The sequence below is a fragment of the Lagopus leucura genome, unplaced genomic scaffold (assembly GCF_019238085.1).
Source record: "Lagopus leucura isolate 7727_CA_CO unplaced genomic scaffold, USGS_WTPT01 Super-Scaffold_100016, whole genome shotgun sequence".
Lineage (NCBI taxonomy): Eukaryota > Metazoa > Chordata > Aves > Galliformes > Phasianidae > Lagopus > Lagopus leucura.
In genome coordinates this window covers 14,708,997-14,733,983 of record NW_024962270.1, presented here as the reverse complement: position 1 = coordinate 14,733,983, position 24,987 = coordinate 14,708,997, and the positions used below count along the sequence as shown (strand labels likewise).

Sequence of the window (24,987 nt, the reverse complement as noted above, 5' to 3'; positions counted from 1 at the left end):
TGCTGGTTCTCATCCCGTTTGCCTCCTGCTCACGTGGAAAAGCCTAATAGGGAGCATCCCCAGATGCTGCACAGTCGCTGAACACTTAGGAAGAAGACTGACTGCTCCATTCACTGACTGATGAGATCATAAAAGGCTGGCCTTAAGGGGCTATTACGTTATGCAAAAATAGAATTCCCACTTCTGATGTTAAAAAATATTTCTTAATAACCTAAACAAAGTTTAAGGAGATCAAAATTACCTTTTACAGCTCCCTGTTGCAAAGTGCTGTAGTAAAGCATAGAATGAGTAATAAATTATCTCACTAATTACACTGATAATGCACAAGTCTCATGTACAATAAAAACATTAAAGGAGACCTAATTTTTACAATACATTATGCACTACAATTAGGGAAAGAGCAGCATTATGTCCAAGAAAGGTTTGTGCCTGTCTTGCACAAGCCTGGAAAACACGCCACCTTCAATCACAGCAAGAAAACTCACAGAGGAGAGCTTTTACCCAACAGCAAAACACCCACCTGCACTGAGGATACCTGTATTTGCACAACAGCATGGGTCTGAAGGTGACACTTTACATTGACCTACATCAGAAATCAGCTAAAACACTTCAGCTTACAATCTGCTCCAATAAAGCTGAGATGCTCTGCTCCTAAAAGTAGTTTCCACTGTAATCCCAATTTGCCTAAAACAACACATACCTCTATATTGAATAGAACATGTCTATTTTGAATAGAAATGTTACATCCAAAATGCCACTAATGATATCTACTTTTCTCCCCGTAGTTTTGATTGTCTAAAAACAAGCCAGTATTCACGCTTCTCTGGCTCTGTACAATGGGAAAGATTTTCAAGGTCTTGTTAAAAATCATAATAATAATAATAGATCCTAGAGCTCAACCCTGCAATACATTTTCCACAACTTCAAGTCAGCTTTCTAAACTGCTGCTTCTACAGCAGCTTGGCTTGAGAAAATTTCTTTAAATCCATGTGTTTTCCCAACAAACCCCACCCTGCACTAGCAGCTTGCAATGAGAGAAGAGCAAGCAGGTTCAGAGGGTGCTGCCCATCTCATGGCCTCCCAGAGCCCCTCCACCTCCACCCAACCAATTCTACGAGACCCAGCTGCTCTCACTGCCTCAGTTTTCAGATCCCTTCTGCAGGAAACCTGTGAGATATGACACAAGAAACTGCATCCCATCAAGGACTCCAGAACCAGCAGGTCCCTACCATTACATGCTCCAGGTCTTCCAGCTGCTTCATCTACATTCACATCCAGGATTAGAGGTGCTGGCTTTCAGTTGCCACTCCCGACTGCCCCAGATGCAGAGCCTGGGAACAACCCTGCCTGTGATCCACATTCCAGCAGTTTTCCACCTATTAAATACACCCATCTTGGGGAGCTTCAAAATGAAATTGCGTCACTGAAAAATAAATTCCGACCAGCTCTATTCTCCAGAATGGGATCTTTCTGTGTCTTACCATAAGCTCAAAGACACCAGAGTGATTGTATCTCACATTACCCTTCCTCTTCCAGGAACACCCATTCTTTTGCTGAAAATGTAAGACAGCAAAAGCATGCATGAGATCGCTTTGCACACAGATCCAAATAACCTCAGGGCCAGAAAGTAAATTAGCAACAAAACAAAAAAGAAAAAAAGACCATTATTATTAAGACCACGCAGTTTCTGTTGTCTCATGAAAAATCCGACCTGCTATATTAACATCAGTCTTCATAAATATTAACTCAGTTCTACCTCCAGCATACTGGGCAAAATCTATCAGCTCTCAAATAATAAAACAAAACTTGTCAAATTTGAGTAAACAGCAGCTTGCACATGTGGATGAAAGAACCAGCATTTCTTTAAACAAAAAACATCTGGATAGACTGTACACCAAGGGTTCCTTGGAGAAAGCTGCTTTAAGCTATTTGCCCACCTGACTATAGAATTCCAGCTCCTTCTACTGCTAGAAATCTAAAGGCAGATAGTGGGCAAGCACAGATGCAGTGCAGAGTAGCTCAAATGCAGATGGCTGCAGAGTTGCATCACTTTATGGCCAGCAATGGTTGTTTCGGTCAGAAGAGCAATAGATGCACGGATTTTTGGTTTTCGTTTCATAAACTAGTCACCCTACAGACTTGAGGCTTCTCCAAGGCTCTCAGTCCCTCAGCTATTTCTTCTGCCATCTTACAATCTTAAGTGGTTTTTGCTCCCACGTGCCCCAGTACAAATTGTGAGGACAGTTTAGAGCCAGAATGCACAATATACTTGTGGCACTCACAGGGAAAAGCTATTCTGCTACAGCTGGCTTTGTGCACTAGCTGCAGCCTAACTTCTCTGCTCCTTCCCCATTTCTAGATGATATCTTACCATCTTTTACTGAAAAAATAACAGAAATTGCTAACACTTTTCTCCTTCTCCCAAGGTCTTCCAACTACATACTTCACACATATTTATTTAGCCTCTGAACTCATCTAGGAGATAGGATTGTTTTCATCATCCTTGCCTAAGGTATAAGCGGAACAGAGGGAAACGTGCTTTCACCCTCACATGATGTTTAGTGTGCTGGCCAACCTGAACATTGCTTCATCTCTTTGTTTCCATTTGGGTGTTGTTTTTTTTGGGTTTTTTTTGTTTTTTTGTTTTTTTGTTTTTTTTGGTTTTTTTTTGTTGGAGGGCCAGTGAGAAGGAAGGGATGGCAGAGGCTGGCATGGGGCAAGTCATGGCATGGGCCGCTTGGTTAGCTCTTGGTTATCTCTTGGAAGAGCCAGGTGCTCAAGTCAGAAGTTTAACTTTTCCCACTAGTCTCTTTCTTCAGAGCTGAAGCACTGAAACCAAAACTCAATCTACTGTATCCTTTCACATCAGTATATATTATAAGTACTAATCATACACACTCTTTGCAGGAAAGAATCAATTGGATTTGAAAGAGTCTGAGATTAACAAAACATACACTCTAGAGGTGACACCACAGATCAGATCAATTTTGCTGAGCCTTTTTTATGTTCCTTTAATTGCACACAGCCCATAGTGCCTGCCTTAAACACACACACAGGTCACCAAACCCCATGCACTTAGAGCTGGGCTGGACTGGGAGCTGACCCCAAGCCCAAGTCACAGCATCGCCACAGCATCACAACATCACTGCAGCCCTGGCAGTCTGCATCCTGCTAGTGACCCCTGTGCCTCTGCGCCACTACAGCTCCCAGACCCAGCAGATGCATTTTATGCTTTGGGCATGGTTGCAACTCATCCTACAGGAAATCAAAGGCAGCAGGGAGCAGCTTGAGAGCTTGCTGTCTTCTTCTGGAGAAGGGCCTGAAATAATGCACCTACCTGACCCCTACGGATCACAAATGCAGAGCAACACAAGGGCTTCTGGCCTTGAGGAGGCTGAGAAGAACTTGTCTCAAGGCCCCAAAGCCAGGAACTGCCCTCGTAACACAGCTGCCCCCTCAGACAGACACCCATTGGGCAGTGTGGATGGCTGCTAATGTTTCCGGGCTACTGTGGACCCACTGCTCCCCAACCCCATGCCCACACTCTGGGAACTCTGCCTCCAGGCTCGGTGCCTCTGGCATACAACTTACATTTCAGGAGCAACGGTCTTTGCTCCTTCCACAAACCCAGTGCAACCCGTAGGCATCACCTCAGGTCCTCTCCTGAGCCATCAGATCCTCTCCTCTGAAGTCCTTCCTCTCTTCCTCAAAAATTCAGGCTCTGCAAACGTGAGCCTCTACTCCATAGAATTTTCCTGACACCAGGAAAAGAGTTGCAAAGGAGCAAAGCCACTGCTACCACCTCTGCAGATGGTGCTGGCAAGATGACACAGTTGCCTTTATGCCTCCAGGCCTTACTTAGCAAGGTGTGAAATTAAAATAAATAAATAAATAAAGCCTGCCTAATCCCATATTTCCAAAGCCAAAAGCACTGAAGACTGCTCCCAACATGCAGTGTGCCAGAGTAACTCACTGGAAGGAAGATACACCACCTCTGTGCTGCAAACGCCAGATGGGTTCAAAGAGGTGGTTGGGCTCCCCAGCTCCTTTTTTGCTTTTTTAAATAGCTAAGTGAAAGGAGACTCAGCAAACATGCTCCCTGCAATCTGGGTAAGTCGGCAGCTGCATTATTCATAATTTCGTTCAAACCTTATGTAAGACAGACCTTCAAAAAATATGAACAAGAGAAAGGACAAAACACGGCAGAACAACTGCCCCTGTCCCTCAGGATGGTTTGTTTCAGAATAAGGGCAACAGCCTACGACCCACATCCTCAGAGCCAGAAATACTGAAAGATCTTTGAATTTCCATTAAAGATCTTAAAGAAAGCAAGGCAGATACTTTGATCTGAGACATTTTTTTTCCATTTTATAAAAGCCTCATTTTGATTCCAATTAAAAGCACAGGGTTGGAAAATCTCTCAGTCATGAAGGTGTGCCAACTAGAGAGGCTCAGACAGCATTAATACTGCAGCTAGATGCAGAACAGCCATCCACACAACTGACAGAAAATCTTCTCCAGGAGAGGAAGAGTATAGATTTTTAACTGAGGAAATGACATTTCTGTCATGTGTCTCTTACCTTCCCCATCCCTAAAGATCCTACCTTTGTAATTTACTGCTGTCTGAAACAATTTAATTGCCTCCATTCATTTTATTCAGATACAGTTGTGGCTTCTCTTTTGGGAAAGAAGTTTGGCTTTAATACTTAAATATCGGCTCAATATTTTAATTGTTTCAATTATACATGAGCTCATTTTAAATGAGTGTAATAGCTAAAAATGTGAGTGTTTAAATAAGTTCAATATTTAAACCCTGTCAGGCTGAGGTCACTACAAATACCCAAACTGCCTGCAGATTCTTTCCCTTTCTTGTTCTTCTCTGTGCATCTCTTCCTCTCCAGAATGCTGCCAGCTGTCACCCAGGCCTGTCTTGCAGCCACATCTCCGTCTGTCCAGGGCAGAGAAGCCAAGGCTGAGGCTCCCTTCTCGAGGTGCACTGAGTTCCCACGCTGTACAGCTTGCTGAAGCCCCCAAGTCATGACCGAACACTGGAGCGCGTCCTCTTCTCCTTCCCCAGTAAAAACTGAACAGATGGAAAGGAGCCCTGAACCAGTGCACAGACATGGCTGTGTGCAAGAGGGGCTCTGTGCTCCCGCCTTGATGACAGCTTAGAGCAACATCCATCTTGACTTATTTTTGTTTGCTGAGGCTGTAAGTTACAATCTTCAGAAGAAAGAGAAAGAAAAAAGGTTGGTGCACACTGAATGCTGCTGCTGACAAGCTCCCATTTTCCTCTATGCTACTGCATGATTTGCAGAAGAGAAAAGCTGAAAACCTCTTTCATACTACTCGTATCTCAGAAAATGGGAGAATTCATAGCCATGCATTTTACATGATGGGCAGAAGTCAGCTCTTCGGGCAGATGCAATTGCAACAGAAACCAAACACAAACGAGTGAGCGCAGGGCAGCTCCCCTAGGGGCTCATTCCACCAAGAGAGATGGACTTTTAAGAGTTAGGCTCCTCCAGAATATCCCATTCCAGGCACAAATCCACACATCGCCTGTGAAGCAAAGGTAGCTCCACTTCCATATACGCTGCAGTTTTTCAGAGCCAAAATGATCAGACAGCAACACCAGAAAAAGAAGCATTCTTCCCAGAAGGGAGCAGGGGGAAATCCGAAGCTAGAGCAAAGACTATTGGTAGGAAGGTGAAGGGCTCCTAACACAATGCAGCAAAGGCACGAGGACTCTGGCTCTGCAGCTGGAGGACGTAAAAGTGCCAAGCTTGAGCCAATTAAGCTCCATCAACCTGGAGCAAGACTCCTCTCAGCTCTGCAGCCAGAGGCGTACAGAAGCCTCAGGGATACCTGCCCATGCTCTAGTGCACAAGGCAGGCATGCCCTCTGGAGCTCAGGCGTGCTGAGAGGAGGTATTTTAGCTCAGCAGATAAATGCAGCAACAATAAATGGCATCAATTATTCACTAATGGAATTATGCCTAGTAAGTCAAACAGAACGTATAATCTGAAAAATCTTTTGCTTAAGAAATGCAATGATTTTTAATTGGTTTTATATCCCCTGCTATGAGTACTCAAAGCACTACATACAAAAGGCTTGGGAAGAGAAGTCACTTAATCAGATTAAAAGGAAGTCCCTACTTACAGGAACCTAACAGCTCCCACATCCTCAGTTTATTTGTATAACCTCCTCCTGTAAAGCCTTTCCAGGTTATTACTAGGCTGCAGTCCCAGCATTAGCTGTTTGCTCCCTTTCACTTCCCAAAGCAGGCAAAAAGGATGATTTGCAGCTTTCCAAAAAGCTTCTTAATATTAAGAAACGCTTGTGAAACTTAAATCAACATTACATTCACACAGATGCTCGAGGCAAACTATTCTGTCCCCACCACAAACAGTAATCATTACTCTGCAAACATGACAGATTTCTTTTGGAGCACCTGGAAGCTGCTGCATGTAAAGAAGAATCTGACTAGCATAATTAAATTAACTCACCTATTTTAATTCTTCTGGCACAGCATCTGAAGCAGGAAGAAGCCAAACAATGTTACTGCGGTACAAGTTTGTGTCATTTCTGCAGCATTCTGTAGCCCTCACATGCATTCCTGTTTGTCACCTCTAAATGGAAACAAGAACACCTGAGTCTACAAGGAAGGGCAAGCAAAGGCACCTGAAGCTATTTATTTCAGTTCTGGTTTGCTGGGTTTTTTTCCTCCTTCCCAGAGCACTGTTTCTTCAGCAAACTTTAACTCTACACCTCCAGCTGGAGCACCATTTTGCCACCTCCTTCTTGACATCCACTCCCATCCACCTCCTCAGTGCCTCCCGCTGTTGGCCAACTCCTGTGTTCTGCCTGTATTTGCTATTTAGAGTTTACACCCTCAACTTTCTCCCCCTTAGGTTTCCATTCCACAACTTCAAACATACATTTTTCCCCATTAGCCTCCGCCAACATCTTTCTAGCCAAACCCCTGTGCCCTGTAAGGCAACTCCAGTTTGACTGATAGAGCATTTCTGCACACACTGCTTTCCTTCGGACAGTCTCTGCAATATCTGAACACAACACTGCACCTCCTCATTGCTCCACCCCAAGTCCCATTCAACTTCACTACTTGAGGCTCTCCCTACCTTTTAAACAATATATAATGGATTGCGTGGTTTTGCACACACACTAATCAACTTCGTAATTGCTCTTGTACTCAACACTAATCACATTTTTTCCTCATTCAGGCTATAATTCTACATACTGCTCAGAAAGATGACAGTCTACGTAAGTCAAAGAAGACACAGACACCTCAATTTTGTTGGTTTATTGCCCTAGTAGCCCAGATCTGTCTTTATCATCAGCATCAGCACTTTCCACGCACTGCTTCACAGAAGTGTCTTCAGAACAGTCTGCACAGCTTCCCCTCCCCTCGTAAGGACACTCACCAGCTCAGATATCCCAGTGCTGACAGCCAGCAGGACGAAGAGCTGCACTGCCCACCCCGAGCACAGCTCCACAGACCCTGTCCACGTGGCATCGTTTGGGCACCCCATCCACCCCTGCTGCTAAACCAGCCTCCCTGCTATCAGATATGCTGCCATTCTGGACAACTGTACACCAAAAAAAAAAACCAACCACAGTCACTTTCCCCTTCTCACTCTCCTGTACCATAAACATCATTTATATATTAAAAAAAGAAAAACTGCAGAACCACAGCATCAGTGTAGAACCACGACCCCACCGAGCAACAAGGCCTCACTGTTCCCTGTGCCTGCAACCAAACCAGCCTCTGTCTCCAACCTTCTACTCAAACACTAAAATTCAGAAGCTCCTTGAGCAGCCGTCCCCTCAAACACCCAGTGAGGCCCCAGGCAATCAAGTGACAGCACCTCATATCTAAAGTCCACTTTCAGAAAGGGAGTCAAATTATCAATTTCACTCCAAGTGCTGAAACTACAGAAACAGAAAATGTGTTTCACACACAATGTACTGGAAGAAGAAAATAAAAATCAATAGTTTGTTCCACGCAGCAATCTAAAAGTCAGCACAAGAGAGAATGAATATTAAAAGGTAAAAGCCAACTACATGATCACATACTTGCAAAGAAACTGTTTTTACTTTATGGGCTTTTTCCCCTTCATCTTACACTGAACATATACTGGCTCCATTAAATGAAAAGAACAAACTATTCACTGCTGTGGGCTATATTTAGCCATAAGCAGGCTAACATATTTAAGCACTTTTCCTACCAGTACTCAACCTGCATTGATACTGTCAACAGCTGCCAATAACATAAGGCATTCTGCAGAGTCCATCAAAAAAAGCAGCTAAATGTAACAGAATACACTAAAATATAATTAAAGGTAAACTATTAGCTGAATGAAGCTATAACTAGACATTTTATTTCTATAGATGTGTACTTCTGATAAAGGAGATGCAAAGGCCCTTCCTTGCTGGTATTGCCTGGCATCAGTGAATCAAGGCAGCTCAGCTATACAGGTTATGGATCTCGTAGGGGTTCCCAGCCAGGTCAGTGATAGCAGTTTCATAAAACAAAACACCATTGTCCTTAGCAGGCTTTAGATCAAGCTCTATGCTGTAGCCAAATCCTCATCTCCATGCCTGCTCTCACAGGGCAAACAGGGCCCACACAACCACACCAAAAGACTGTAAACTAGTTTGGCTTAGCAACATCCATTCAGCCACTGGGCTCAGAAGGAATTCAGCCTAAAATCTGGTGATTCACAGAGTAATATTTCCCAGCCTGAGATGGGAAATACAGGTTTTTTTTTATTATGGACAGACCAAAAAGTCTTTTCCTCCTTTTCCAAAAAACACAGAAATTAAATTTAAAACCAGACACATCAACTAAGCCAGTAATCTGTTCATACTGCATGTAGCATGCAAGGGCAGCACCACATTGGTTACCAGTTCATGTATATGAGAACAACGCTATGTTAACACTGAAGCTAACCCACCTGCCTGCCCAGATCCTTGAGATTACCTGAGAAAGACACGTTTCCAGATTACTTTGCTCCCACTGAGCAGGGAGAGCTGCACAGACCAGCAGTCGCCTTGCTCTCAGAGAACTAATGGAACATTCCCTACATCAACCATCTTTCCCAGAAAAGGAGAGATGATTCAGTGCTTCTTTCAAGTGTTCTGTTATTATCAGTGCCTTTCAAAAGCAGCTGTAAACATAAACCAGCTCTTGTTACCTTTCACTGCCACAATAATCAGAGAAAGCACTTTGCCCTACCCAGGGAAGTTCTTCCCAGTGAAGCCCACGTGTGATCACACATGTGGCTGGCATGGCGTTTTGGAAGATGCCCTTCCAACATCCAGTAAGCCCATCCAGACTTACAAATCATCAGGAACCACATTCATGGTTAAGAAAATCTGTTAGCATGGACACAAGCACAGCTTTTAGAACAATGCCAAATCCATCTCTACTTTAACGGACTCTCAAACAGATCAACTTTTTTCCTTCTTTTCTTTTTCTTTCCCTTACGAGAGCACAAGGACATTTTGGGACAGCTTAAGACATGTCAACAGAACATTACAGAGAAAAAATTCATCCTGTAACATCTGGTAAGCAGATCTTATGAATTTTTTCTTCCCCCAGAAGAGAACAAGGATATATGCAAAACAAAAAGCAGCCATTTAAAACACTTGTTTCAATGAGCATTAAGTCCAGATCCAAAAGTAAAAACATTTTTTCTGTGACTTACCAGAATTTCTCTTCGACACGAGCTTCAAATTCATGCTGACTACAGTACAGATCACAAGAACCAAGAGAACAAGAGGCTTCATCTTTCACTTTCTTTGGCAGCTGAAATGCAAACATAGTATGAAGTCTGAATCATAGGTCTTCACCACACCAATGCAGCAGCTACAATTAAATATTTCTCAAAGAGCCATTAAGGGCAATGCTTAACCTAGTGACATCTGTCAGCTTTTGGTTTATTTTTTTAATGCAGAGGTAGGAAAACATCACGGCTCAAAGCAACTGCCCATGAATAATTTACCTGAGTACCACACAAGAAGTTGTAGGCTTTGTTTTTCAAATATTCTGAACACATTATTTTGCTTGAAAAGAAAAGAAAAGAAAAGAAAAGAAAAGAAAAGAAAAGAAAAGAGAAAAGAAAACAGAAAAGAAAAAAGGACAAATTCTTATTTGAAACAATCTAATTTAATCCAACATATTTTTGTATATTGTAGAAGACTAATCACAACAACTATAACTCATTTTGTTTCATACTTTAAAAGAACACTTTACATTGTTTGGGAAAGTGTAAGGGTAGGTTATCTGTGCCATTCCTCCCAGAAACCTTATTTTCCCCACTGGTGACCTTGTAAAAGCTCCTACAGTGAAATGATACTACTCCAGAAATTTCTAATATAAAAAGAAGACAGCTAAATGAAAACCAGAAATCAATGGAACCAAGCCTTGAGACTGTTATTAAAAATACAGTAAAATTCACAGGAGAGACTAAAGCCATCTACTTTATATCATAATTGTTTTAAAAAAAGAGAAAATGCTAGCTTATAACGGTCTTTTGAGTGGTACGTAATTACTGGAACAAGTTATGTTTTCATTCACAAGTCCAAAGTCATTCAAGAAAAGACAGCAAGAGCTCAGTGAGGCTCCCTATACGTGATTAAAAAACAGGCGCAGTGAAACTGAAACCAGCAAAGCCCATCCTTCTCACTAAATGAAAAAGGAGAGAGATGCTTAATTAGAAGCTAGAGTCCCCAAATACATGCTTAGCATGAAGTCACGGGACTTTAAGTGGCTTGCACTTACAGGAATTCACCGCCATACCAGATATAGAACCCAGATCAGGATCCTTACCCTTGGATACAGAGACTAGTTACCTAGATCAGTATGAAGTTTTTATCTATCAAAATACTCAGCTGACGCTCTATGGCAGTTCTGTTTAAGCAGAAAGGTGCACAACCACCTGCATCAGCAACCAAGGCAAAGACCAACAAAACAGAGGAACCCCAACTGGCAGAGGCAGCCCCCAGCACAGGCTTAATATGAAAAGCCAGCAGGAGAGCATCATGTCCTGCAGGTCTCAGGAAATTATTCCATTTAATTGGAGCTTATTACATTAACCATCCTTCCTTTGTCATTTTACTGCCAGCCTACTGTTGTGTGAAGAAAATCTAAGGAACCACATATAATTTTGTACACGAAGGCAATTACGCTGCTACTCAATTATTTCAAAAGTACTGCTTATATCTGAAGTTTTCACCCCTCACCCTACTGCACTGCAAGCTACAAAAGGGCAGCAGATTTCTTCTCGCTGCATTTTAAGTTCCCCTGGGCACTCACTGCCTGCTGATTCCCCCAAGTAACGATGCTAAAGAGCTGAAGGAATATTCAAGGAGCCGTACGCACTGAAGGCTGTCTGACAGTGCTTAATGGCAGAATCCGTTTTTGTTCTTCCCTAACCTCTCCTTGGAGTACCAAAATCCTGAAACGAGCCAGGCCATCTTGACAAGAGAGCGAGGAGAAAGTAATTGAACTAAATCTTTTGACAGATAATTGTAATGATGATGTTATGCTAGAACGGTTTTCAAGTGTAGCTTTGCAAATTGCTTTCTTCACTTCCTTCCCTTTGGTTATTACAGCTGAGGTATGTAACTCCAGGATCCTTCCTCATGCGGCTTTAACTCCAGGATCCTTCCTCACGTGGCCCCTTTATCTTCACCCCAAATGGGCTATGCTGCATTAAATAAACTTAAAAACTCGAAGCAAGTTGTGACAAGCAACATTCACTCTAGATATAGGGGAAAACTCTGGGTTCTGTCAGCACCAGATGCTTTGCTTTTTGAAGCCCAGGCCTCACTAAAGCAGTCACTGCCTGTACCTGCACTAGCAATATTATGAAAACACAGCAGGAAAAGGTCAAGAATCTACTCCACCACGCAGCCATTCCCAGCCCAGCCCAGCACCATCCATTCATCTGACACAAGCTCAATGCAAACACACAGCAGTACTTGGAGTGCCTTCTTTGTATACAGAGATGTCCCAGCTGAAGGCAGAAGCACTCACAACATGCAGGGCTGCAAGCATCCCAAACAAGATCTCTTTGTTTGCCAGGGAGGAGATGTCAGGGGCTGAGCCTGTGAAGATCGCCCTGATGTCTGCCAGCGTCACAGTTCCCTGCAGTGGGCCATGTACTCGCCTGCCAGGCACAGGGATGCCCCAGAGGGTCAAGATGGTCTCACTCTAGATCTACCAGCGCTTTGGGAAATAAATGAGAGGAAAAGTGTCTACAATCTGATCAAGAATGTGAAGAAAACTGTGCTATTCTGTAGAGATACTAGATGGGATGCAATGATCATTATTCAAAACCATTTTCTACAACTGAGGCTTTTCTTCCAAGTAGGACTGATCTGGAGCATAACTACGTCAAAAAGGCAAGCAGTCGCTTAGTGTCCCAGGTGTCACCTACTGATCCACATGAAAAGGAAACACATGAGGAAGGGATTACCCCCCACCCTACTTACCATAAGGGAAAGAAATTCAGCCTCAAGGCGTAACACTCCTGTTGATTTTAGGCCGTTTATTCCATATACACGTAGTCAAAGATAAGATCACATTTACAGGATTTGATAGAAATAACTGCCCATAGAACGTGTGGATAACAAGGGATTCCAGGTAGCCACAGAGACTCCCATCTCAAAAGATGAAGGAGATTCCAGCCACAAATTGCACACCTCAATACTTACTACACTTCCCAACAACCAACTGCAACACTGCATTTTTAGCACTGCCAAAGTCCCAGTTAGACTCTGACAACACTGCCAGGACAGCCCTGCACCTGGGGTAACGCACTGCTTTTTCATCTACTGCAGCACTGTCCCAGAAGTCCGAATTCTGGCTTCCCATGAAGAGCTGAACCCGATCTTCACCTTCTAGCACTACCTATCCTCAATTTACTTTAACCTCCGATGGCAGCATAAAACTCTCCTGTTTGAAACACATTTCATAGAAGGCAGGTTACAGCTAGGAGTTTGTATGATTTCTAAGTATTGATTTTAACAGAATTTTATATTAAAGTTTCTTTACATGCCAGGCAGCATCTTCTCCTCCCCATTTTCAGTTAGCACTTCATGAAACAACTAAGTTTAAAAATCCCCAAGTTCCTTCTCCTGGTGCAAAGACATGCTTCCTTAAAAACAGTACATGCTTCCATTTAGGGTATCTATATGCTACAAAATTATTGTTATAAAAATGCATCTGTTATTTCTCTTCACCTCTTTATTTCAAATGTGAGGACCAAAGACAATTTTGGTCAACTTCTCTTTTTAAATGGTTATGAAAACCATCTTCTTTGCCCACCTCCCACCGCCATGCACAACAGCTTCTCAAACACTTTCAGCATTTAAGAACTGTGTAACTAAAATCAAAGACTTAATGACTTAGGATGGCCAGAACACATCACAGAAACAAGCGTTCTTGTCAAATAAAACTAAAGTACAATTCCCACCTTGTAGTTGGCAATAAAATTAACCTTGCACTATGCCTGGAAGTTGGAAGGTTGAGGCCGACACACACAGGGTGCATCAGACAGATCTTCACATCATGCAGCTTGGACATCAGACTACTGGATACAACTCAGAGGAGGGTAACGGCATTTAAGGTCTTTCCCAGAAGAGTGAAGATGTTTCCCTTACTAACTGTAAATAGAAATGCTGATTGCAGCTAACTGGCTCAAGATCCCTGAGATGAAGAAAGAGAAAGGCAGGATAAAGTGCTCCCTGAGAAGGCTGAAAGAATCCAGCCCTTGGCGTGACCTACCAGGTTACGTTTGTATGGAGATAAGCAAAAGAAGGTCGCTACCATCAGAGGGAGGACAAGGAAGATGGAGCAGTTTTGTTCTCAATTGTTCCTTCCCTCCTCGTGCTGCTGTGATGCTGCAGAGGACAGATTTCAGACCACCCTCCTGACCTCTGCTGTAAGCACCCAGCAAACAGGAGGGCACCAAACTGCCATGAAGCACAAATTCTGTTCTTCTAAAAGCAAACCAACAAAAAACACCTGACTTCCACATGCTGCCTTCAGCAGCACTGACAAAACAAGGCATTTCTTCAGGGCCCTGAGGAAACAAGGCTTGGGAAACTGCAACAGCATCCAACACTGCAAAGATCTTCACTCAAGTGTCAAGGTTCCAATAAAGCATTTAGAAACAGGAAGGCAATTGGTGCATTAGTATTCTGCACAAACCTCAGCACTGAGATTCCCAAATCTCTGCCTTACACGCAATTTAGTTTTGCTGTAATTTCTACCATAAGCTTTGCTTATACCGTGTTCCTTTGTCAGAGAAAGCAAGAAGAGAAATGCAGTGTGTGTGCACTCGGCACATGCCTGTGCACAGACCGAGATCTGCTGACACACCGTGAGGATCCGCAGGTTCTGGCTCCTCCACAGAAGCTGCGATGCAGAAGGTGCTCATTAAAATCAGCAGCCCACCTCTTGAGTGGTTTCCAGTTGTCAGGCTTTGTTGTTCAGAAACCTCAGGGAAATAAATGACTGTTTTCACCCCCCCACACAAAGTAAGAAATGGCAACAGCAATTCTTTTGACATCTTTACAGTATGCTAGATGGCGACTTCTGTTCACTCTTTTTCAAACCATTTGCCCACTCCGCTTCTTAAGGTTTTCAATTTTAATGAGAGTTCTCTCTCAGGTCTCCCATTCTGTTGCCAACACACCAAATGTTGAGCTGTGTATTTCTGAGAAGTTTTCAGCACGCACAGCATGGTGGGTGGAAGCAATCCGCAGTGGGCACAGGTCCCTTTTTGTTGACGCTCTGATCTCACACACACACAGCAAAAAGAATTAAAATCAGAGATGCCTGCTAGTTCAAACATTGTACCTTCAGCTCTACTTGATATGAGTCACGCACCACTCTTCACTCTGCTGCTCAATGAGCATCACAGAATATTTATATATAGGCTGGATGTGGCTCTGGGCAGCCTGGTCTGGTGGTTGGCAACCCTGCACGTAGCAGGGGGTTTGAAAGTGGAGGGTCATTGTGGTCCTTTTCAACACAGGCCATTCTATAATTCTATGAATATTTGATTTTCCTAATCTGCTGTATATCCTCACCATCGTAACCAGACTTTTAAGATGCCCAAATGTGCAATGAATGTTGTTCTACAGTGCATTCAGCATTCACCTTGCTGCATTGGAGCCCCCATGGCATCCCTGTTCCGTGGGCTCAGGCCCTTACCTGAATTCACATCTGGCTAATTCTCCTTCTTCAGATGTAATTCTATGAGAAATTCACAGCTGCGGTAAGCTTAGCAGCAATCCAGGCAGCACTCGTGTTGTGTGAACTGAAAGTAACAGCAAGATGACATCTAAAATGCCTGAGATTCTTACTGGCACAACAGCACATCAGTTGCATGAAAGCAATACAAGGACAGACTGAAGTAGTGTCCTGAACAAGCACAGGGAACCGTTACAAAACGCAGCCAGCCGATAAGGTCACAACACCAATCTGTGTGTTGGGGTGTGAAGCTTCTTCTGCCTGAAGAAAAGAGGGCTCTAGTTAGACCTCACTGCAGCCTACCAGTACTTGAAGGGAGTTTATACTGGAGGGGGACCAATTTTTTTTACAAGCGCAGACAGTGACAGAATAAGGGGAAATGGCTTTGAATTGATAGAAGGGAAATTTAGGTCAGATGCAAGGAGGAATTCTTTACTCAGAGGGCAGTGAGGTACTGGCACTGCTGCCCAGAGCTGCAGGTGCCCACGGCCAGGCTGGGTGGGCCCTGGGCAGCCTGAGCTGTTGGGGGGCAGCCAGCCTGCAGCAGGGGCTGGGACTGGAGGGGGGGGCTTAAAGGCCCCTTACAACCCAAGCCAGTCTATGCTTCTATAAAGGCAGTCTTACCAGTTATGTCAGAAGCAATACAAAGCATGACCCCTTAGGTGTTAATAGTGAGGTTTTATTTGAAAGGCTGTAAAGCTTCCATCAAAAAGCTGGTGTCTTCTGGGTCACCATTTGGAATATTTTTAAGTGCAGCATCTTAGCACCTTGAAAGGCCTCTTACAGCATAACTTCAGAACAAAAATTGGGCTTTAGTGGAAGGCAGAAAAAAAATCCCAGGGAGGGCCTCCCCTCCATAGCTTCTACTGTTAGCACAAGATAGTGGAAGTGGGTTTAGTTATGTTACAGCAGCAGGAACAGCACTGTGAACAAACTGTTGGTTCGTCTTGTCTAGAGAAAGCCCTGCATGCATTAACAAGAAACTTCTCCTGCAGGAACCTTCTGATTCAATAGCTACCTAAAACAGTGCTCATTTACAGCAAAAAATAAAGAGCAGAAAACAGAAAAATGCCCTCTGATGTTCCAATCACAGATAGAGATTCCAGTGTCAGTAGAATCAGAGCTAACCAGGGAGGTCAGCACCAAACCTGCAATGAAAGCACTCACTTAAATCTCTACTAAAACAACAAAACCTGAGCTGCCCATCTGAACAGAGGGGAGAAGCACAGCTACACCTGCCCAGCCTGGTGGGCAGGCCAAGGCCTATCAGCTCACACTGCACACAGACCTTGATTCCCTGGGCAACTCAGGAGGAACTCAAGTTCATTACATCTTCACGTTGCATTTTCAATCTATGAATCGTACTCCTCATTGCTGCAACTCTTGCAGCAGGAAACACAGCACCCAGAAGTAGTTTAAAAAAAAAAAAAAAAAAAAAAAAAAAAAAAAAAAGGAAATCAGGTTTTGTTTGGTTGCTTTCAGGGTGGGATTCGTTTTGAAGCCTCACGCCCAGCTGTGCCATCACGATGTACTGACTCAGCACTGCCCTCTATTCTACAGAGAACCACGATTGCAGCCTCAACTCTGCCACACACTAACTGCACATCACAAGATATATAGATACACTTGTCCAGTATCAAAGCATTTAAATTTGAGCAGTCCAGGCCCCTTACAGATGTTCAAAGTGAAATACATGTTGCGGGAGGAGAATTACCACTGTACTTCAAACCCTCATGGTTTATGAGGTCAGCATAATGGATGTATTAATTTACAGCCTTTTTTTTTTCCCTGGCGTAGGAGCTATTAATATTCTACATATATTTACTTCTGCAGATGGTGGTTTAATCAATACAGTACCTTGGGCAACACGAAAGCAGTGTAAGGACTGTCAGCCCCAGGGAGCTGATGCTTATGGCAGGGCTCAGCCTCTTACCACAGCCTTGCAGAACTACCTAGAAGGCGACAGAGTCAGCTGAGGGAAGAGAAGAAAACACAAAGTCTGCACCTGTAAAGCTAAACCAGCCCACTAGCACTAGGGAAAGCAGAGAGATTACAAGACTCAGATCGGCCTAAATCCTAAAGCCTGTGGAAGAGCCCTACTGAGCCCATAAAGATTCTGAATCTGGGGACTCAGTTCTCTGGGGGGGTGGGAAAGAAAAGAACAAGCTGCTGCTGAGACCGCTAAGGGCGCACCAGCACACAGCAGTGGCAGCACGAGCTGCACCTGGCTCTGGCTCGCCTCTTGCTGGCTGACACCCAGAGCAAACATTGCGGCCCAGGTCACGGCCTCTGGTGTGCTTGAGGCGTCTGTGCCGATGATCACAAGTCTCCTCTGCAGCGTCAGACACAAAAGGAGGACATTTCATACAATCAGATTAAAAGAGATGAGAAAACTCCATTCTCACCCACACCAACTTCTAAACTCGCTCACTGCACTAAGATCATAGGAGAGGTTTCCAATTCACAGCAGCCTATGCAAGAGCATTATTAAGCCCAGAGATTAGATGCTTTGCTTCTTTGATAGTCATACCAAAGCTTGCTCCCCGAGCAGCTTTTGTAGAAACACTATTAAAAATGGAGAGAAAGACGGTTCAAAGAGAGGTCTCAATCCTGAAATACAGCACATCCCTCTCTCCCCCTCCCACGCTCTTCCCTCCTTCCATAGCATTCCTCAGGGCTGCTGAAGGAGGTGCTCAGCACAGGTTTTAGACTGGGCTGCCATCTGCATGCTGAAACGTTCCCTGCTTTTGTAGTGAAGCCGCTTTTACTGTCTTAAACTTGCCTGGGCGCACAGAGAAGACAGACTCACAAGCATCAGCCCGACTGAGTTTCATCTGCTCCTGCGTACCTTTACACCCCTGCAATATTCACACACAACATTTCCACTGCTCACAGCAGATCCTGTCACTCCTCCACATCAAAGGAGCGGGCAGCAGAAGAACACAGCTCCACATGCAGTGTGCCTGGAATTTCGTTCCTTGATCTCATTCATGGCCACATGCTTCCTTAACTAATACATAATGCTCAAAGCAGACAGAATTACCAAAAAAAAAACCATACCAGCTGTTACACTTCTTAGAAAACACACTTTTACTCGTTCCAGAGAAGTGAGACAGAGCACTTTGCTCCGCCATCAGCAGAAGGCAAGTTGCTTTCATTGCTTCATGCTACCTTAGAGAGATGAACACGTTCCTGGTGCGAGTTTCTGTCCCTTACACAACCAGAGGCCATCCTTTACCTGTACACATTGTGCCAGGCTTGTAGGTGAGAAAATAAACATTTAGTTGACACACAAACACCGCCACCCCCTCAAGTTTGAGAACTACGAGAAACTCTCTAGAAAAACAGCATTCCTTTCAGTTGTGAAACCTTGGGAACAGTGTGGTACTGTACTGAAGCAGGACAAAAATCAAATTAAAATACCTATTTTCTGTACCCTGGAATTACTCTGTCAAATAGATATCCTCATTAATTTAACAGTTATATATAGTGGTGGGAAGAGGAGTTTGGGGAAATCCCTCTTCCTGCAGTGCTTTTTCTGTAGAAGGAGGACAGAAGGAAAAGGACCAGCCAAATATGCATACACAACTGCAGAAGTCTCTCAGATGCAGCCTCTCCCCTAACAGCACCGCACCGTGCACAGCACAGCCTCTGCCCTTCTATCCCGGGGATCTCACCCAGGCCAAACACCAGCTGCTCAGAAAGGTGCTGGAAGAAACACTGCCCCATAAACACAAGCAGCACGAGTCTCATTATTTGCAGCAAGGTCTTTCCCTTTGTTTTCCTTTCAAGGCTGTTTAAAGGAAGATTTATCCTCTGTCAGACACCTTGAAAAGCAAATGGCCTCTTGAAGTGCCTCCTTATTTTGTGATAGAGTTTAAACGCTCACTTCCAGCATTAAAGACCTTCTGACAAATAGGGGAGGCACGCATTAGAAGAAGAAAGGAGAGAAGTCCCAGACAGGTCCTTAAGGCTGTTTAATACTTGTTTGGGGTTTAGCATTCCTGGATACTTTCAGCTTGAGCCCGTTTGAAGCGAGAGATTACTCACAGCCCAAACGTACTAGAGATCAGGGAACGCCTATACTTCAGAATCGCTTTCCGTGCAGTGACCACGAACACAAGCGCTGAGCCGCCCCTGGGACACACGCAGGTGCAGCCCTGAGCCCAAGCCCTGCCTGCAGCCCACGGGAACCGCCGCTCCACAGGTCAGTGCTGCTCCTTCCCCACCTCCAGTCCTGCAGCACATCTCAACCCAGGACGCAAGAATAGAAAAGACCTTCTTTCCCCCCAAATACCACACAAAAGGCAGCATTCTCTGCAGCTTCAAAGTGATAACGGTAGCACGTATCCCCCTCTCTCCAAGAAACAGCTCCGTGCAGTCAGAGAACGAACTGCCCAGCATGTGCAAACAAACCAAAGCTTTTTCACGGGACCAGAGAGCCCCACAGGAATGCTTGCACTGCTCCTGTAGAACAAAACATCTAAGGGATGCCGGCCCGGCACGCAGCGGCCGTCCTGCCCTGCATACGTGTCCCTTCCACGGAAAGCCGGAGCCAACAGCTGCACACACGCTCTTCAACCCTTAGTGATTTTAGTTCGCACAGAGCAGCAAGGCGCGATGCTCGGATTTCTAACGCTTTAAACCTTTCCGCTAACGTTCCTCAGCACAAACGACAGCCCGTGGCCGGCAGGCACGGCCGCACCCGCCCTCGCCTCCTGCTGCCGAGCGCAGCCTTTCGGCCCGGACCGCCACGCACCGGGAAACCCCTCCGCGCAGCTGCCCGCCCCGCAGCGCTCTGCCCCGCTCACCTCCCACCGCCCTCCAGCTCTCTCGGCCCCTCTTCGCGCTGACTTCCCCGCGGAGCAGCGAGGCCGGGCTGCGGCTCCCGAGGCGCGGGGCTCCGGGACGCACCGGCGCTCCTCCAGCCGCGGGGCGACCGCGGACGTCCACCCGCGGCGCTGCCACACCGGGGCTTCTTCCTCACATCACCTGCGAGCGCTGCCCGGCACACGCGCCGTTCCGCCGCGCTGAAGCACCGATCGCCGAACGATTCGGAACGAACCTTCTGCGAGTTCCCAGATACCGCGCAAGCAAAGGGGAGCTCCGCGGGGACCTCCAGAGCCTGACAAGCAAGAAGGACGACCCGCGGCGAGGCCCCCGTCCGCCCGTCCCTCCCGCAGCCCACGCCAGCCCCGCGGTGCGGCCGCAGCCCGCCGCTTCTCACAGCCCGGCACGGCGCGCCCCGCGGAACGGACCCAACTTCAGGCGCTGACGCAGCGGGGCCCCCCGGAGCAGCGCCGTAACTTTGTAGAACTGCGTTCCAATATCGTCTCCCACCCGCAACTTCGCGTTCCTTGAGAAGTAGCGGGGCGGAGCGCAGCGCTCGGGCACGCGTACCGGGCTGTGCCGTGCGGGGCTGCGCCCCTCGATCCCGTCCCCCTCAGCCCCGTCCCGTGGCGGCCGCGACCCCCAACTTTTTTTTTTTCCCTGAAGGAAAGCAGAAACCGCCGCGGTCCGCGCGCTCACCTCTCAGCTACGTCTCCATGCCGGCGCGCCCCGTCCCACGCCGCGGGATGCGGGCGCTGCGCTGCGGCGGAGCGCCACACGCGGGCGGTGATGGCGCGCGGCGCTGCTCTGAGCGGAGCGGGACGGCGCTGCCCGCGTGCCCACGGCTCCGCACCCGGCAGGTGCGCCCGCCCCGCGCCGCGAGAGTCGCAGCACCACCTGGCGGCCGCACGGAGAGACGACCGCGGGAGCGGCGGCAGCGGGAACCGCACCCGGCCGGACCCCGGAGCGGCAAGAACGGGCAGCCGGCAGCGCGGCAACCGGCAATGTCAGAGCCGGGAAACCGCTCCTTTCTGCGCACAGGGCTGCGCCGTGCGTGCAGGGCTATGCTAGGAGACATCGTCTTTTTACCTGTAACGCAAACGGCGGCGTTTTTAGGCGCTCCTCCGCCTGTAGCCATCCTCTTGGACTCGAGGAGAAGTTCGGGACAACGCACCCGTTGTGTGCGCTCTGGGAATCGAGGTCCTTCCCACCGCTGGGTGTCCTGACGCACAGCAGAAGAGCAAAACTACGGCAGCGCAGATCGGTAAAGCCGCCCCGTCTCTGTGCCTGGTCGCAGCTTTTCGCCGACGAGGAACTGGCAGGATGTGGGTGCAGCCCTCGCTTCCCCCGGCTCACACCTCTCCCGGCTCCTGCGCTGCTCCTGCCGGGACTGCAGTATCAAACGCTGTCAAATTGTTCATCAATTTGCCTACTCGAGTCGCTTTGTAGCTGAATTATGAGATGAAAGCCTTGAAATAAAACATCCCACGGACTTTGAATTACACTTACGCGGAGTTGTATTTCACAACACCATTGATTTGAAATGAACAGATAAAGCAGTATCAGCAGACATACTTCAGCCTTTATAGTAAGTCAAAAAAAGGTGATTATCATGCAACACCATGAGAATGTAGACATTATTCATGAAAATGAGGTGGGTATGCCACAGACCGATTCTGTACAAAGCTTATTTGTTCCCCTTGCTCTGGTCACACCTCATACACCATCACAGTAACGAGGCCCATCTGGCCTTCATCTGTGCCATTATTTCCTTACAATGTGTTAGAAGCAGTGAAGGGACCCCAGCTGACGTTGCAGGCACTCTGCGTGTTGCAAGCACAGAGAAAGAGCAGAGGAGAATGCAGCTGACACAGATAAAAGCAAGGGAGAGAGATTTCTCAGTCATTGCTGTCCGTATCGGCAAGAGATGCCCATGGAGATGGATTAACACGGGTAGTATCAAACAGTGAGTCTGGGTGAGCCAGGCACTCACTGCATCACCTCAAACCCACTGTGCTCCCACCTGTCGGTTCATTAGATCTCTCCACTCCTTCCACTAAACCAGATTATCCTGTGATGTGTTTCCAGAGTTTGGATCCAATGTCACAGAATTCAGAGGAAAAGATTCTTTCCCACAGACTTCAGTTAGGTTTGGAAGAGGCCCCAGATGCACTTTCTTGATCTAATTTAAATCACTGTATGCACGGATTCCCCCAGATCGCACACACTCAGCAGTGCCCCAGCACTACTCTGGCTGCCACCAGCAGCAGTTCTCCCCCAGCACTCATTTCTCACCCACCAGGGGTGGATGGCTCTGCCCGCTGATCTCCCTGCTGCAGCATCCTGCCTCAGTCACACCAGTGGTTTAACTTCTGCTATTTAAAGCCAAACACAGAGCTCGCAATGAGAAGCTTGTTTTCCAGAGCTGGAGAGCAGGGCGATTTGGGGACATTGCCCCCACAAAGCGTCAGCAGGGTGAGCAGAAGACCCCCAGTCCTGCTGTTAGGCTCTGCTTCTGCATCTGTGTGATTCTGACATGTTTCTTGCCTGAATAGGAAGATGACAGGGTGAGAGAATTTATGGCTGCACAAAGTCCCATTAATTGACTTTGTGTCTTCTGTCAGCACAGACTGCGGTCTGATCTTTGGGAGCTACAGCCATGCATGGTCACCCAGTGTGTGCTCACACTGCTGCACAGAACAGACCATGCCACCGTGCAATGGCCACAGTCCAAGTTCACCCCTACAAAAGCACCACTACCCTTCCCCAGCAATTCCCCAGCATTTGGGCAGTGACGCCAAGCTGATGGGTGACCCCACTGCAGTCAGGCCACACAATCAGCCCTTCCAAGTGCAGGTGACAGGGACAGACCCTTAGGGCACAGATACCCACCCCGTGCCCTGCCCACCTGTGCTGCTGCCCAGGGCTGCTCTGCCAGCAGCATCCACATGGCTGGAGCAGAGAGGCGGAAGCACTGCTGCGATGGATGCGAGATGCTGAGGCTGCAACAGCAGATCACGGGAAGGAGCTCAGTACAGAGAGACTTGGCAACGCTGCCTTTCCCTGGGATAAAAGCCAAAGCCAAAGCAAGCTTGTTGTGAGAGGAACGAGGGGGGCATCAGTGGGTGGATGAGACCGGATGAAGGATTCAGTGCAGAGGGTGTAAACAGACAAGGGGAGAACCCTGCCTGGCTGTGGCAACACGGTTCTGATCACCGCTTGTCAGGAGATAAAAACAGGGCTGTGCTGTAACATTTCCAGTTGAGCTCTGCTGAGAGTGAGGCTTAATAGGGTGCCAATTCCCTGCGGTTGGAGGGACTCGCCCAGTAACGTCGCTGCCGCTGTCTGAAGTCACACGCAGTATAAAGCAGCAGTAAATGCTGCTTCAAAACTTCCAAAATCATTTTGCATCTGACATTCTTCCTGCGTTATTCCAAGAGAAAGATAACCGCAAGGTAATCTTCCACGTAGTAATCATATTTGGTACCAACAATACTCACAAGTAGTTAAGTATGGAATAGGATAACTTCCCTGCTTTTATGCTTGAAGGCTGAAGATGAGATTATGAAGCACTTCGCATGTAAGAGGAATAACTGCTTTGTGTAAGTATATGGATTAGAAAATAAGAATTCCCTTCTCCAAAGAATAACGTGACAGGTTTACAGCACAGGTAACATCTTCATGCAGCAGGCACTGCATGATGTAGTCAGAGCATACTGGCTATCCACCCGCCTCTCTTGACCGGCCAACAGCAGAAATAGAAGCACTGCCTGGGATTAATTAAGATCAGACAAAGCCTAACTTTGCCTTAATCCAGCCAGCAGCCAAGAAGCTTGTTAGTAGAACTGCTCAGATGGAGCTTTTTTTTCATGTGCAGAAGAGTTTGTTGAGCGGGAGAGCGAAATCCACCAATAGACAGTGGAAATGCTTTCATTGCCCATTGGGAATATCTCAGACAAGACAAAGACAAATGCCTCCTTTGTCTGTTTCACTTTCACTTTGCAGGGAGAACCAATAATCAATTAGGAAAAAGCGGGAGAGTAGTAGAAATAATTACCACACGATGACATGCAAACTCTCTTTGCAGCCCTCCAGGCTGGATGCAGCCACACAGGCAATCAGCAAGCAGCAAGAACACCCTACAGCAGAGAGAAGCCCTCCATCAGCCCCCCGCTTCTCCTGCTGTCATCCCCTCTCAGCTGTGAGATAAAAACAGAGATAAAAAGCAGAATGCAAGTTGTGCTCTTTCTAACCTCCTTCGGGATGCTCATCAGCACTGCATTCACTTGTATTCCACAGATCATTCTTCTTTGGCAGCATCTTATCATAATTGCAGAAATCCCACTGCAATACAGAGTTTGGCAAACTCATCTCAGAACGACTCATTTGGTGCAAGCTTAGATTATATTTTAACTTCAATGATAAGAAATTACTGAGAAGATGACAAGCACAGTTAGTTTTAGATGCCACAAGCTGAGGAAGAAGAGGTAAGTTACCTACAACGATCTCATCATATTTTGCAACTTTTTCCTCATAAAATGCAAATTTCTGCAAGTGGATGGTTTGAAAATCCTCATTTAAAAAATAAAAAGGAAATAAAACCTAGAAATCAACAAGTACTGGCGTTGAGCTTTATGTTTTTCTATTACATATTTTCTTCTCCATCTCCTTTTTCTTTTTTTTTTTTGCTGGTGCTTCTAGAAAAGAAGAAATTAAGACAGCGCTTTGTTTCCTTTTCTGTGTTTGCAGCAAATAAAAGTTTTAAATCGGGTCATAAAAATCTTCCCCTTTTGCAGTTCTGTTCTGCTCAGATTATCACATCTAAGGCCACAGAACAGAGCAAATCATAACAATGAAGAGAAGGGGTA

The 24,987-nt window shown here is 46.2% G+C and overlaps 1 protein-coding gene across 5 annotated transcripts in view; it reads right to left on the bottom strand.

Annotated features, from left to right (window-relative positions):
• IL1RAPL2 (interleukin 1 receptor accessory protein like 2) overlaps positions 1-21,364 on the bottom strand; it is a 333,005-nt gene extending 311,641 nt beyond the window's left edge. For 2 of the 5 annotated variants that reach the window (XM_042876750.1, XM_042876755.1), the window contains exons 1-2: positions 20,819-20,881; positions 9,732-9,832 (exon numbers count right to left, since the gene is read on the bottom strand). In XM_042876750.1, the coding sequence (XP_042732684.1) occupies positions 9,732-9,813 (82 nt within the window). In that variant the 5' untranslated portion in view covers positions 9,814-9,832; positions 20,819-20,881. Of the gene's footprint in view, positions 1-9,731; positions 9,833-20,100; positions 20,184-20,547; positions 20,571-20,818; positions 20,882-21,208 lie in introns of those variants that run through there. The other 3 variants (XM_042876751.1, XM_042876753.1, XM_042876752.1) reach the window with 3 other exon arrangements.
• Between the last annotated feature and the right edge of the window lie 3,623 nt (positions 21,365-24,987).